Raw genomic sequence first — 16,183 nt, 5'->3', positions numbered from 1 at the left:
GGTGGCGGGCAGCCGGGAGCTGACTAGTAACCGGGGAGATAAAATTAGGGGGGCCGGGGTTGGGCAAGCCAAGCTGCCACGAGGCAACGTTGCCACCCACTCACTCGGCCGGCCGGCCACCCACCCATCCACCCACTCGCGCGCACACGCACGCACTCACTGCCACTCCACTCTCTGCGTGCGCGCACGCGCGCTGTTAAGTTCGAGCCAGCGCAGTCTTCGTCTTCTTCCAGAGCCAGCCCCGTGGGCTGCCGAGTCTCAGCTGGGTAGCCGTGGCTCTGTGTGTGCGAGCGCGTGGTAAAAAAAATTGTTGAACGCGTAATTCACGTGCTTGGCGCACGTGCCGCCGGGTCGATTGCGTTCTATTTCACGAGCCTCTAGATAGACACATTCACGGATCCACGAACGGCTATACTGATTTACGCGTGTACAACACGGACATCCAACGCGGCGTCGTAGTAGCAACCCGCAGGCTACACTACAAAGTTGCGAGCGCGGATGGGAGCCATGAGCGAACCTCAACTCCCCCCGGCACGAACTTGTCGATAAACAACCCGGCAGAGGATAAGACGTCGCATCCAGACGAACAGAGGAGCGACAACTCGTGACAACAACAACAATAACAACTACAGCAGCAGCAGCAGCACAACTGCTCCAGTTGGAGTCGCGCGGTTGATTGTCGATGAAGGTGAATCTGCGATGAGACCGGTGAAGAGACACTGACGATAAAGAAGACACGACCGATCTCCAGTACTCCACCGGGTCCACGGTGTGGTCTGCTTAGTCATCTCATTGCTGCTGCTGCTGCTGCTACGGTGGTGGTTGGAACGATCTAGCCGCGCGTGCGTTCGGCTCCATGGCGAGGCGCGTGTGGAGGTGGTGGTTGTTGTTGTTGACGTTCGCGTTGGTGATGACGAGGGCGCTGTTGGAGGAGGACTTGGCCCAAGAGGAGGACGAGGTGAGGATGATTTTGCTGTATTCGCGACGTCGGCCGTAATTGTCGCGCGAAGCCTTCCAAAGGCGATCGAATTCCACAGTCGATGATGGGCAGGTCGGGCAAAGCGCGGATAGTCCCACGGTTTCACAGACGTCTCGTCAGCGTGGAAGAGTAGGCCAAATACCCTTCCAGAGGGGGGCTTTCTGTTTGGAGGATATTCCGACAGCAATGGTGTGTGCAAGCAATTGTAGGTGGATGCGTCAATTGTCAGTTGCCGGAACGAATGCCTTCGTGGTGATGTTATCCGTGGCAGATAATCGATAACTCAGCCGGGTTCAATGCGCCAGGCATCTCTCTAAAGTCTAAATAGTCGACGAGGAATGCGTGGTGGGGACCCGCCGATTCGTGAATCCCCCAGCACACAACACTGCCCTGCGAGGTTCTACGAGCAGGGCATGAATCTGTCTGTGCGGAGCTTTGAGTGATATCCCCTCCTGGTTCACCTCTCGCACGGAAGCTCAACTCACTCTCGTTTGATGGGATTGCTCACACTTTCCCAATACTGCATGGGCCCGACTAAAGTTGAACGCGTTAATCGGTTGTCTCTGAGACGTAATTGTTATTTTAGGATGGGCCACAATGAGCAGCTCCGTACGTCTGTCCGTCTGTAGCGGGGTCGGTGGGACTCGGTGGGGGGGAGGGGGCTATATCGTGAAACTGATCGAATATTCACCAAACATTACTGCAGAGTTGTACGCTATTAGGAACGGACTCTATTGTAAAATGGACAAATAAATCAAAGGGTAGCCCACGTTGTCTCAGATGGAACGCATCGCAGAAAGGACTAATTAAAAATATCCAAACGCCTTTGGCCCTGACAGCTACCTATACCTGTCGATTTCCGTAATTGCTCGTTCGATACTTTCAAAACAAAACGTGTTATGGAAAACGTTACATATAGTCCACGTGCACACATGATCATTTTCTTAACTCATCACGAACGGCGCTTCATACTCGTGTCGGGGATCATCAAGAGGAACGGCGAGACCCGTCCCCTGATGGATGAAATACTCCCCCAAAGCCATCGCCGTCTTTCACGATCCTGCGACCCGCAAATCTCGCGCGAGCAGATTCCATCGCTCCGTCTCCTCGATAGGTAGTGCCGGATGATCCAAGTATCAAAAGTAGCTACACGTGCTACGTGCCCTTCACTTTCAATTGCCCCGTGCTAAATGCTTTCAAGCTACTGTATCAATTCCGGTTCAGTGATTCTGCACTTGCTCTATTGCTATAGTACTATACCGCCTTCAACTTGTATGAACTACCGGGTGTTTAAGGTTAGCGATTTGTCGTATGATCTGGCTGTATAGCAAATGAAAAAACACAATTACTTTACTATACAAGTTAAAACATTGTGTGTGTTTAATGTGCTGTGTTTTTTAATGTAGGGCCCCTTTATAACAAATGCTACAGGCCCCGCACCAGATTAATCCGGCACTGTCTACGGGACATCATCTCGGGCGCGTTCCATCCCTTGGCCGCCACTCCGTCGTCTCACACCATGCTTGACCATCGGCCACGATCAGGCCCTTCGCGTTCTGCCCGAGCCGCGCTTTTCGTTGCAGTTGGAACGATGCAAAGTCGCCTTGCGTGCGTTATCGAATCCACTCGTTTTGTCATTTAGGGACGCGGGCTTTGGAATTTCAGATTTAGTACGAATTTCAGGTGTTTGGTGGCGGGGGTTGGGGGGGCTGGGCGGAAAAAAAAATTGGAGGATAAAAAAAACCACGCATACAGGAGGACAGATACAATGACTTCGCCGCATAGCCTCAACAAGACTGTTGGGGAAAGTGGTGTTTTAGCGAGCACCTATGAAGACCAGCACGGTTACACGAGGGGGTGGGTGGCCAGCACCACGCCCGACCGCCAGGGCACTCATTTTAGGCTGAGTCGATCTAGGGGGAGGCCCATGACCGGTTCAAATAATCGTCGCCGGTGTTGGCCGTGAGCGGGAATCGAACTCGGGTCGCCAGGTTCGTAGCGCGGCGTAGCGCTAACCACTGCGCCACCGCTCCCCCCCTCAACACCTAAATCTGAGTCGGTAAATGAATGAACAAGGGGTGGTTCTTTTTCTGATGTGAAGATGATTAACGCCCGGATGACCCGGTGAGGCACGCCGGCTCTCCGTGACCGAGTGACCGATTGACCCCGAACCATGTGTCGCTGTGACCCCCCTCTCATCCCCCCCCCACCCCGCTCCGTGTGTGACGTACGACACGACAGGCACGGCCGTTCATGGGCATGGATGCGCCACCTATGGGCCACGGTGAGGTCACACAGAGCACGCCGCTCACAAACTCCGGTCTTCATATTCTTAGGTTTTTTCGGTAAAGTCACGTAGGTAAAAAATTTAAATTAATAAAAGTAAAATAAAAAATAAATAAAAAAATCACGACGTTTCGGAGGCAACACAAGCTTCCGTCTTCAGGTGGAACCGTCACAGCACGATAGCTGTATCAAGTGAGAGAAATTCCAAGAAACAGTATTTGTATATATATTGGCCGCGTGCGAACACGACAACGGGTTCAGTCCATCAGCCGAGTGGATTTCCAGCAATTCGTACGACCACGTTGCGAGACGTTACTGGGAGTCCCACCACAAGGGAACATCGACTTTGGGGGGGGGGGGGGGGCTTGTCCGCCAACCCCCCCCCACCCCAACTTTTTTTGAGGAGTGGCGACTTGAATAGGCACTTGCTACAAAGACATGTCCCAGCAGTCTACGTCGGCTATATGGGAATATTCTTCTTGTCTGTGTAAATGTCCGCTGTATACGTGGCAGTACTTATTAGCTGTGTAACTGGAGACCCTTGCAAACGATGTTTTCCATTTCAAGGGGTTATGCAGGCGTTTATATTAATCAAATACAAATAATATCTGCACGTCTATATGCACAGTAGTGGAAATGTGTGTATTTGTGTTTGTATATTTATTAAGGAGCCGGAGGTGCAGTAGTTAGTGCACTGTGCTGACCTCAGATTTACAACCACTGCAAACATTTATATACAGTATGTGTCGATGAATCTTGTATGTATATATGCATGTCTTTCTTTGCGTGCTTACGTCTATATGTGTCAGTGTGTCTTTGTTGGCTGTGCAACTGTGTATAATATAAACTATATGTACGTATGTCTGTGCGTGTTTTTATGTCTATATATGTTTGTGTATGTGTCTGGACATGGTCCCATTGGTGAGATCTTCTGGCAGGTGAGGCTGCGTTGGCTGTGGGTCATGTGGCCCGCATATCCTCGCCAACGCATGCCGAAGCAGCTTCTGTTTGGCAGGGAAGAGGGGGCTGAATGGGTAACAGCACGGGCGACACAGAGAGGACGGGCCGATGTGGTGCAGAAGCATTCAGAGCTTATCGGACTTGCCAATGGCACCAATGGTGTGGAGGAGGCGCGTGAAAGATGTTCCAAGGACATTAGAGGCGACCGCCCTTCAAATGAGGATAGCGTTACACGTGCATTCTCCAGTCATCTCAGTGAGCCCATAACACCTGGGTCTGTCCCGTGACCTACCAGCAAGCCTCTGACACTTCACGTGGCCTCTTAAGTGCACCCCAGACTGGCACAAAGCCTGCAGTCACATCAGTGTCACTTTGTGGCAAATGGCGGCTGTTGTTGCTGCTTCTACGTGTGTTTATGTCTACATGTATACAACTATGGATATGTGTCTATGCATTTTCAGGTATGTCTGTGTGCGTGTGTGTGTTTACGGGGTTTAATGTAAAGGATAAGCAATGGAGAGACAAAGGCGGCCAGGCACGGTGTTGGCCACTCGCCCCCTCGTGTGTGCGTGTGTGTGTTTACGGGGTTTAATGTAAAGGATAAGCAATGGAGAGACAAAGGCGGCCAGGCACGGTGTTGGCCACTCGCCCCCTCGTGTGTGCGTGTGTGTGTTTACGGGGTTTAATGTAAAGGATAAGCAATGGAGAGACAAAGGCGGCCAGGCACGGTGTTGGCCACTCGCCCCCTCGTGTGTGTGTGTGTCCAGGGCCAGATGAAGTTTTATGAGGCCCCGCGGCTGTTGTATTTTCTCAAGGCTCCCCCTGTACATTCAGTTCCTTCCCTCGACCCTTTCACAAGCGTCCATGCCCAAAGCCAAAGGCTCATCATTATTATTCACCTTGCTTGTTTCGGTTCTAGTTGGGTTTTTTTTTCTCTCTCTTTAAATGTGCTGCACGAATTTGTCCGGATAAATCGAAGTTGAAACAAACTTAACGACTTTAATCTTGGCACGTGACCGATAGTCATACGCAAAAGGGATGCTATGGCTTGATTACTAAATTAGCTACGAGGGTTGTTTTCGTGCTGCTGCACAGTATTGCGTAATGGTCAGCACACCGGACTTGCAGTCCAGAGGTCACCGGTTCGATTCACGTACCTGGTGTGGTGTGCAAACATCGGCACTGGGGGAGCCAGAGGCGGCTGAGCGTGGTGCGGGTCACCCACCCCCTCATGAGCCCTGCCGGCCCTCACTGGTGCTCGCTAACAGAACTTGCCTTATTAGTGTGATGTACATATGTAGAACGTCTCTGGCACCGTACACAGCCAACCACGCTAATCGGATGAAGGACAACAAACTAAACACAAAAAGCAGTTCTCAAGGAATGTGTTTTCAATCTTAATTTAAAAGTGCACACCTACAGTGACTTCCTAATATCTGAAGAGCTTTCCAGACGGTCGCAGAAGCGCATCTGAAAGCGCGCGATGCAGTGACCATCTTTGTTTGATGGCCAGCAGCCAAAAGCCGCTGCGAGGGTGACCGGAGTTCGCGTGATGGTTGATGCTCCCTGATGAGATCAGCAAGTTATTGTAGTTCATTTGTGGCAAGCATGAGAAAAGGGGAAACCCTATTCTCATATTTTGGAACTGGCAAAGGAGGTCCCATGATGTAGCTGCTCACCCATTACTCTGATAGTGCATTCTGTTTGTGCTGTACGCCTTTTGGCGTCCTCTGGTCTAGCACCGTTTGAGACGAGGCTCGAAAGAAAGCTGTCTCTGGTGTGGACCAATCGGTTTCAAAGACAATGCAGATATCAGAATATGTTTTTTGTTTGTTTGCATTCTGACCACAAGTATTGTGGTTAATGCAGACACTATTCCTTGTTAAAGGTTTCATTTTGGTGTTTTAACATCTTAACACCTGTTTTGTTGCCAGAAAAAAGGGGAAAAACCTATTCTCATATTTTGGTACTGGCAAAGGAGGTCCCGTGTTGTGGCAAGCACTTTGTGTGTAATAAGTGCGACATTATAAAAGGCTGGGTGGTAGTGGTGGTGGCTATGCATGCCTGTAATCCACCACCCTGGAGACAAGGGTTGGTGGATGGCACACATTTTCTAAAACTCCATTCCAATGGGCGCCGAGGAGCAATACCCTGACTTGCCAGGAGAAGGCGAGACAGCAATTGTAGACTCCACCTGTTCCGCCTCGATGAGATTGAGTGTTTTCCCCTCTCACACGCGTGGGTTTTCCACGCACGTGGGTTTTCTCTGGCCACTCCTCTCCCATGTCTTAACACTCACTAATTCGCAGATAACACCTTAATATACACGGAGGAATGCAGAGCTTGGGCAATTGTTGGTGCCGGCTTGCCGCGTCGCTGCCTTCCCGCTATGTCTGTGGCTCCTTGCGCCTCCGAGTCGTTCTGTCTTTACGAAAGCAAGCGGGATACTGCGAGGCGGCTCGTCACAAGTTGAAACAATACAATTTTTTTATTATTCCGATTTAAAGCTTTCGTGACTGCAGGGATTCATCTTCTTAATTCTTTCGGTAAAGTTACGTAGAAGGAAGGGGCAAGATTGCCTCGTGTAAAAATAATAAAAAATAATATTATTTTCCTTCTACGTGACTTTACCGAAAGAACCAAGAAGATTTTTATTATTCTTACACGAGGCAAACTTGCCCCTTGCGCGTGTGCGCGCCTAGCCGTGCCGTTCGCCGAGGTGTGGGCGCACAGCTACTGCCGCGCGCTTGAGGTGCTGGTGGAGGTGTCGCGCGAGTACCCGGGCGCCTTCCCCTTCGTCGTGCGGCCCGCCTGCGTCCCGCTCTTCCGCTGCGGCGGCTGCTGCTCCGACGAGGGCCTGCAATGCGCGCCCACGGCCACCTACAACGCCAGCATGCAGGTGTGACCATCGGTATAGGCGCCGCCGGTGGCGAAATGTTAACTACCTCGCCTGGTGTGCAGGAGGTCGTGGGTTCGATCCCGACCCTGAAGCCTGTTGTATATTGGGAGTTTGCGTGTTCTCTCTCTCTCTCTCACCGTGATCGTGCGGATTTTTCTGCTGGTCCGCCGATTTTTCTCCTCCACGTTTAGAATCAACATGTGTTTAGAGTATTTGGCTGCGATCATGAGCCACTTCGTTGAGCTATCATTTGTGGCCAGGTCGCTTCTGAAAAAGAGCCATATAGCTCAGTTGGCCTTAACTGGTAAAATAAAATAAAAAAGTTTCGTTTTTAGTTTCATATCAGCAGCGGCATCGTCAGTAGCAGCATCCGGGGCGCCTTTTCCCTGAGAGGGCAGCGGAATTGTTGTGAACGAAGCAAGCAGTGAGACGAGGATGGCAGCAAGGGTAGCAACAGCATCATCATCATCAGCAGCAGTAGCAGCAGCAGAAGCAACGTCATCAGTACCAGAAGTAGTGTCCGCAGCAACATTATCGTAATCAGTACCAGCAGCAGCAACACCGCCACCACAACCACAACATACATCATGATCAAAACAGCACCACTGTCGTCATCATCATCATTATCGATACCACCACCGTTAACCTCATTGTCATTAGACAGTCAAAACCCCGCTCATCCCGTCTCCTGCCATATCCCTCTGCTGCTGCTCGTTAATTAAGCAGAGTCATCCATGTGTTTTTTTTCTTTCTCTATGTGACATGCAGATCCTGACCATCAGACCGTTCCACAAGCCGGAGATGCAGGAGATGTCCTTCCTTCAGCACGGCGCGTGCGAGTGCAGGTGAGGAGGACCGCTCACCTGATGTGAGTGCACAGAGGCTGTCAGGGTTCGTCAGTTGGCAAGACATAGGAAGATCTTTCTCCATCATCATCATTATCAAACACTTCATTAGTTGAGAAGGCAACTGGGTGCATAGTGGAGCATCCTCCATAATCATTATAATCATCATACGCAGTCATAGTCTATCCACTGCTACGTGAAGGCCTCCCTATGCCACCACGCACCCTTATGGTCCTACACTGCCTGCCATGATCCATTCTCACTCATGGTACATTAACTGATCTCACCACTCCATCTCCGCGCTGGTCGGACTCTCAGGAAGGCTCTATCCTTTGGCTGCCAATCCTTTACTAGTCTCGTCAATTGGCCATCGTCTCTTTTAGCCACGATGCTTTATGGGCAGCTGTAAATCATTGATTGTTGCAGGCAACCAATGTTGTTGAGAAGTACGTGTGTGTGTGCTTACCGTGTTTGGGGAGCGGTAGTGTAGTGGTTAGCGCTACGCTGTGCTACGAACTCGGCGAGTTCGATTCCCGCTCACAGCCAACACCAGTGACGATTATCTGAACCAGTCCTGGGCCTCCCCTAGGCCGACTCAGCCTCAAAGGAGTACCTAGTGTGGTGCGTAAGCATCGCCACTGGGGAGACAAAGGCGGCCAGGAGTGGTGCTGGCCACCCACCCCCCTCGTGTGCCGTGGCGGCATTCATAGGTGCTCGCTAACATCACTTGCCCCAAAAAGTCCATTAAAGCTATCCTGGGAATCTTTGTCTTTGTGCTCACCGTGTGAGTGCAGAACGCGGAGGAACGGACAACGAAGGGGACGAAATAGGGGACAAGGTAAAGGACGCAGGAAGCAGCGAGGCAGGTGAGATGAATGCTCAGTAGGTTTCTAATTGACCCATTTATATAGCTAGAGAGATGATTTGGTGATGCTGTGTTGGCCAGTGGTGCACGGGCACAAATAACAACAACAAACTCAACACATTCGTCAGTAACTCTGCGGCTCTGAAAGGGAAAATATATAACAGGTGACATTACGGGCAGATTGCCCTTCTACAAAGAGCAGATATATAGAGATACCAGAGAGCGGATGTAGAGAGTGAACGAGAGTTGTACACTGCACTTTACACCATAATATATCTTTGGATGTATTAGAAACTTATTGTGTTTATCAGCCTTGCCTGTCAGTCAGTCACAGCACTTGAGTACCGTTTGTGATGCAGAATCAAAGAAGGACTAATTTTGACTGGAACCAACAGGGGGTGTGCGGTATTCACGAGGACCAGGGTTGCGATTTCCGCATGGAAAATGCGGAAGGAGGGTTCAAATTTTCCCGCATTTTTGCTAAAGTCAACCGCAAACGGTGGAAAGACTACTCCTATGACCGCGCGCTTTTAACAACACGTTAATGCGTTCTATTGGAAAGGATACATCATGTACATGTGCTCGTAATCACGGCTCCGCATTTGAATAAAGTATGTGGTTCTTGTGCGGAAATGCGGAAATCATATATTCATTCCAATCAGTAACTCAAAGCCCTACGTGATGCTGGGCCTTGCATGTATCCTTTCCAATAGAACGCATTAACGTGTTGTTAAAAGCGCGCGGTCATAGGAGTAGTCTTTCCACCGTTTGCGGTTGACTTTAGCAAAAATGCGGGAAAATTTGAACCCTCCTTCCGCATTTTCCATGCGGAAATCGCAACCCTGACGAGGACCTACGTACAGCGACCGCCAAGGTTATCCATCGCATGAAGTGAAAGGGGCCGAGCCCATGGAGCCGCGTGGTTCTTGCAGCACCGGGGCTCGAAATAGGCCATGCCGGGCCTACCTTGGTACAGCCCGACACGACTCTGGTCTCCTTGGCAGTTGTCGTGGGAACGCAGCACCTTCGCTGCGTTCCGAGGCCTTCTCAAGGCTGCACTCTCAGGCTTTCTGCGATCAAAAACAAAGCGAGTCGCGATCATTGTCGTCGTGGTTGTGATGAGGATCCCACTTTGTTGCGCTTGCTCCGCAGGGGTTGCTCATCCTGCTCGGGGTCGCGGTGTCTCCCGGAGACGGGGCGGCGAGCCTGCAGGTGAGACCCTGGTAGACCAAACGAAACACTTGTTTCGTGTTTGAAAATGTCAACTATTTTTATTTCACCAGGTAAGGCCCACTGAGGCTTTGTTGCTCTTTTTCAGAAGCGACCTGGCCACGAGTGATAGCTCAACGAAGTGGCTTCTCGTGTGGAAATGTATAGCAGCCAAATACTCTTAAACGCGTGTTGTTGATTCTAAATGTGGAGGGGAAACACCGTAGGGCCCGGAGAAAAGTCCACATGACCACGGGTAGAGAGAGACACACGCAAACTACAAATATACAGCAGGCATCAGGGTCGGGATCGAACCCACGACGTCCTGTATACCAGGCGAGGTAGTTAACATCTTTCCACCATGGCGCCAGGGCCACCACGAGACCCCTTAATCTCAGGGTCCCCTTCGAGACCCCTAATCGTGCCAGCAAGACCGGATTATCACGCAGGGGGCTACAGCACGGGGGGGGGGGGGCTCGGATTTTAAGAAGATCCCCAAATATCCCCCCCGCTCCCCCACCCCTTTTCCCCTTGACTTTTGTTCCTCTTCCCTTGCCTTCCCTGGCCCATGCAAGAACCTCCCGCCGCTCGCAGTCCCTGCTTGAGCGGGGCAGTGAGCACAATCCCCCAGGAGCACCGAGGTCGGACTACGGTCCGCGGAATTTCTGTACCCCCCCCACCCACCCACCCACCCGCTCCCTTCCCTTATCAGCTTCGTGTCTTTTACCACGCTCTTGTCAAATAATAAAAATAAAAGAGTCCCCACATATAAACAGGCTGCTTTAGAACTGTTCAACCCAAACACAGTAAGCACGATGATAAATCATCTTGTTAATTTGGCGATAAAAGCCGTTGAATGCCGACGTGCATTACTTCCAGTAAAGTGGCAATATTAATAATTGTGTTCGATACGACTTCGATTTAGCCCTCCAATTCGTATATCACGTGCAAAAAAATAAAATCGGCAGTTAAATCACCAAGGTGAATACCGATGCGGTGTTCGGCGCCGGGCGTGGGAGGTGGTAAATGTCGAGGGAAGGAATTGGATGCACAAAGAGAGCACCCCAGAATAACCACAGCGGTCCTAGACTGAGTGCCAGGGACCTCAAAGGCCCCATGCAGTGCCACGGGCCAGGTGATGTCTCACCTGTGATACAGTGACGATCTCACCGCATCTCCTGGCGTTGTGACTTAGTGACGGAAGTAATGTCTGGGTGGCGCTGTCGTCACGGACGAGGCCGGACTCCACAGGCGTCCAGTTCAATTCCTGGTCGGCAGAGCAGGGTGGGGATAAGCTCAGCCTCTTTAATGGAATGAGTCGCCACTTTGTGGCAAATCGACACTCGGTGGTCGGTGTATGGATCGACTCGCTCCCTCTATTTACACGTGTTGCCTGTGTGGCTGTGTGAATATGGGAGGCATGAGTGCAGCGATTCACACACTGCGCTACAAACCCAGCCACCTGAGTTCAATTCCCAGCCGTGGCTAATATCATTGACGGGTTATATCTGAACAGGTCCTGGGCCTCCCCTAGGTCGACTCGGCCTCAAATGAGTACCTGGTGCGATGTGTAAACATCACCACTAGGGAGACAAAGGCGGCCGGGCGTGGTGTTGGCTACCCACCCTCTCGTGTGCCGTGCCGGCTTTTATAGGTGCTCACTAACAGCACTTGCGCCTACAGTCTGTTAAGGCTACACGGGGGATCTTTGTCTTTTGTGTGTGTGTGTACCGTGACTCGCTGTGTGCCTGTGCAGGAGAGAGCGGCCGAGGAGGTGACCATCTCCCATCTCCCACGAGCCGCCGAGAACTCTGACCACCACATCAAGCGGACCCGGACACACGAACAATTTGCGGCGCCCGCTTCGATCGCAAACCAGCCCTCGCCATAGAAACGTGGAATTTACACCGCTGATGGAGGGGGGCAGGGGGGAAGGGGTGGGAGACGAGCGAGGCTCCGATCTTCCAAGAGCACGGCACACTTGTTGACTTTGCCCGGCATCACCGTGCCCTCTCACCGTGGTTGTCTGAATGTACATTGAATTTATTTTGCCAACATAAGTGTGGTTGGGGCGAGCGGTGTTTGGGAGCCCGGTCAATTATTCCACTGGGCGTGGGGTTTTCTCGCGGTTGTGCTGTTCGGCTTCTCCGATGCGTGTCTTTTTGGGGTCTTAATTTTTTGGAACTTAATTTGTTCCTGCAGAAGCTCCCAGCACGCGAAGCGTCCGACGTCCTGCCGAACGAACAACTCATGGCACAAACCCAAAAGAATCCCCACCTTATTGGAGAGCTGGCTACAAACTACAAATAGCCTGGCACTCATTCACGGCCTCGGCCTACTGGACTGGCTGATTGTAGCAACACCCACGAGGCGATGCTCCACTATTTAATTCTCAATAAATTCATGATTGAGCTGATACCCAAATCGACAACGACAAAAAAATCTACACGTTCGTCAATAACGCTGTGGCCTTTAAAAGGAAAGAGTATACAGTCGGTTTGTGACGTTTTGCGCAATGGCACTTGGGAGGCCAAAGATGTAGAGTGATTATTATTATTATTATATACTTCATACTTTTCCCTTTTTAAAGGTAGTGCTATTAACGAATGTATCGACTTTTTGTTGTTGCCGTTACTTGTGCTTGTACACAGCTGCCAACGCAGCAGCATCGCAAAAAAATGTGGTACGCATAAGAGATGCATCTTGAAAAAAAACCCGTGATAAGCCGAAACATCTGGCTGTGCAGAAAGCTTTACGCGAGAATGTGCATCATTAAGTTAGTTCACTGTGTGGCCATCGGTGGGGAGATGATACAATTGCAAGGTGTCGGACTGAAGCCAGCACGTGTTACCGTTAATGTATTTATGGATTATAAACATTTGCTCGGCACACCTCTCGTGTATTTAGCCGAATGCCGTTGCACGCGACTGCGAAGTCGGAGCAACAGATGCGCAGCAAGTAACAATCGGTGAGCTGCTCTGAGTGGACTTGGGCCCACGTAGCCCACGGAGTCACCGCGGCAGCCTCCTCCTCCTCCTCCATGCGCAGGGGGCAGCCGTCCCGAGAGGCCCCGGACCATTTCGTCGAAACGTCACAGCCGGAGACGAAGATGTTGTGACATAGCCGCCTGCTGTGTGTGTATGTTGAATTTCTTTCGCACCGTACGTAGCCAACCGTGCTAATCGGAGGTGCGAGGGAAGGACAAAAAAAAACACAAAACAGTTCTGAAGAAATGAGTTTTCAATCGAGATGACTTCAAATTGCACGGCTCCAGTGGCTTCCTAATGTCGGAAGGAAGAGCGTTCCAAATGGCTGCAGAAGCACACCTGAAAGCGCCACGCGACGCGGTGACCGACTTTGTTCGATGGCCAGCAGCTGCCCACGTTCGCACCGAGGGCAGCTGTTGCAGGAGAGGCCCCGTCGGTGTTTGGAAGCTGCACGCAAGCCCGCGTTGATAGGCGGAAACCGTTCAACGGAACCCGCTCATGGCTAGAAGTCCGAACCCTTTCGATAGTGGATATTAATTCACGGGAATTTGTCATTTTTGAAAAGTGTTTTTTTTTCTTCCAGCGCGCTCTGCATCCTCCTCTGTCCAAAGGTGCGCCGACGTGAAACCGGGGCCAGCGTTCCATGACGGCTAGAGGACACCATCGGCGTTGCATAACCGCTTTGCGAACAGGGTCTTTGGTATGGACAGCGGCCTTGTCTTGCGTAACGCTTCCCACGCGTCGCCGATCTTCAAAGGGCGGAACAGACGCAAGTGACGTGAGGCTGCCCGTTCTGGACTCCAGGGTCGGACACGGCTGCACAGTTAATCCACAGACTGAGCAATGGCCTGTGATGTTGTCAGGTCTGGCGATGCCACGGTCTGGCACGAGTGGGGCTTCTGCCATGGGACAAATAATGATCGTGACTCGCGTGATATTCGCGTGTGTCAAGATCGAAATTTGTTTTGTATCCGTCCAATTCAAAACAGACGTTTCTTAGACGCAAGAAAAAAAAACACGGGAGGCTTTTACATAAGAGGCATCGTTCATCGAATCGATATCTGTTAATGGACTGAAGACGAGTCATTGCAAAGGTTATTAAAGTAGCGTTTGGTGAAGACTAGAATTGAGAATAATACATCCAGATAACGAGTCTCGAGGTTCATTACGGCGTTCATTTGTAACCAAAGCAGTTATATTGTTGTCTTATTGTTTTTATTGTACGCATAATTTCGAGGCAATTGTTGTTGACGTGTTATTTTCTCTGCACTATATGACAGAAATCTACGGACGTTCGAACTCACACCAGCCCATGCAGTGCCTACCGTGTATGATGATTGAAATGTGCTTTACAATGCGCGGTTTGTCCTTCACCTGAACAAAACGGCACCGACAAATTTCCTAGCGCTCCTTCATCAGCCAGCAGCAGTAGCCATGTTCTATCCACTGCTGGATGAAGGCCTCCCTAACGTCGTCGTCGTCATCCCTCTCTCGGCGATCCAACGATCCGCGCGGCACCTGCCACCCCCCAAAGGGCTCGCTCCTCCTGCACCCGGGCTGATTTCGTCATGTCGTGTTTGGGAAGACAAAGGCGTCCGGGGATGGTGCTGGTGCCAGCCACCCAACGCCCCTCTCTCCCACACCTAGTGTAACGTCCCGGCCTTGATAGGTGCTCGCCTTCAGCATTTGCCCCTAACAGTCTCGATCGGTTCAAACGTGGGAGCTTCGCGCGTGGCGTGTTGATTCTGCGAATAGCGTGGCTCTCGCGCTCGAAAGCCCATTAATGGCCGGGATCAATAACACCAGCGAGCGATGGTGAAATCAACACCCAGAGAACGTTGCGCAATAGTTTCCAACCGCGTTAAGATGCGCACCGCTATTTGCCCAACCACGCCGAGACTCAAGAATTGATGGTGTTGGTTAGCGTTGTCGTGGGCATCGTAGCGGCTTCCAGCGGCTGCGTAGGGACCACGCGAATTCAACGGACGGACGGCGTGAACGTCGTTAAACGATCGGCGGCCAAGCGCAATTCGATGCATAGAGGAGCCTCATTTCAATGGACGAATCGATGATTCCATTGGTAGGTGCCTTGCTTAGGAGGTGCAGAACTCGCCGTGTGGTCCGGATTTACAAGACGCAACCACCGTGGTGGGGGGGGGGGGGTCAAGGGTGTTGAGGTTCAACCCCCTTCTGCATCACGCGGTGGACAAAAATAAGAATCGCATCAGATGGAGGGCATCGGAATCATTCTCGGGAAGCTAAAAGCGACTGCCGCCGAGTGTCCGAATGGCCCGGTTCGTGATGGTTACCGAGTTCCATACCGTGTCAACCCATACGGTTTACCCCGTATTCTTGTACAGGGAAATTGAGTTTTCAGGTTCATACGGCGTACAGCCGGTTCAATACGGCCAACAATTTTATTTTGTCTATTTGTGTTGCGTTTCTCCCTTGCGATGGGACTTTGTAGGATGAACGTTGACATTTAGAAGGGGCACGGGGTGACCAATGGGGTCTAAATTGGTCTGTGATAAGGTCGGGCACTGATGATGAGTGGTTGACGGGTTATTGTATTCAGTAAGACTCAGCCCCACGCGTCCATGAAGCGATGTGAGTCTGTGCTCTTTCTCACACACGGCGACCGGATCGTGAGACGCAACCCGAAGTTTTGCTTTAAAATACTCGGACAGGGGGGGTAAGTTGAGGGAGGGGGGGTAGGTTGAGGGGGGGGGGCAGGTTAAGGGGGGGGCAGGCTGAGGGGTGGGGGGGCGTCTTACACTCTGGAGAGTGTGCGGCCCGGCGAACACGTTGAGCGGTGACGGTGTGTGTGTGTCTGTGTGTCTCTGTGTGTGTGTGTCTATGTGTGTGTCTGTGTGTGTGTGTCTATGTGTGTGTCTGTGTGTGTGTCTATGTGTGTGTGTGTGTCTGTGTGTGTCTCTGTGTGTGTGTGTCTGTCTGTGTGTGTGTGTCTGTGTGTGTGTGTGTGTGTCTATGTGTGTGTGTGTCTGTGTGTGTGTGTGTCTGTGTGTCTGTGTGTGTGTCTGTCTGTGTGTGTCTGTCTTGTGTGTGTGTCTGCGTGTGTGTGTGTGTCTGTGTGTGTGTCTGTCTGTGTGTGTCTGTCTTGTGTGTGTGTCTGCGTGTGTGTCTGCGTGTGTT

General features: G+C 51.3%; 1 protein-coding gene across 1 annotated transcript; it reads left to right on the top strand.

The window, feature by feature from the left end:
• Positions 1-86: 86 nt before the first annotated feature.
• Positions 87-16,183, top strand: LOC133347270 (vascular endothelial growth factor A-like). Its single transcript, XM_061559398.1, has 7 exons — positions 87-958; positions 3,221-3,263; positions 6,928-7,124; positions 7,893-7,969; positions 8,764-8,835; positions 9,987-10,046; positions 11,800-16,183. Exons 1-7 carry the CDS (start codon positions 857-859, stop codon positions 11,819-11,821), a joined length of 573 nt encoding a protein of 190 aa, XP_061415382.1. The 5' UTR covers positions 87-856; the 3' UTR covers positions 11,822-16,183.

This window comes from Lethenteron reissneri, chromosome 25 (assembly GCF_015708825.2).
Source record: "Lethenteron reissneri isolate LAM-NWPU_2019-01 chromosome 25, ASM1570882v1, whole genome shotgun sequence".
NCBI classification, from domain to species: domain Eukaryota; kingdom Metazoa; phylum Chordata; class Hyperoartia; order Petromyzontiformes; family Petromyzontidae; genus Lethenteron; species Lethenteron reissneri.
This window is presented reverse-complemented; position numbering and strand designations above follow the sequence as displayed.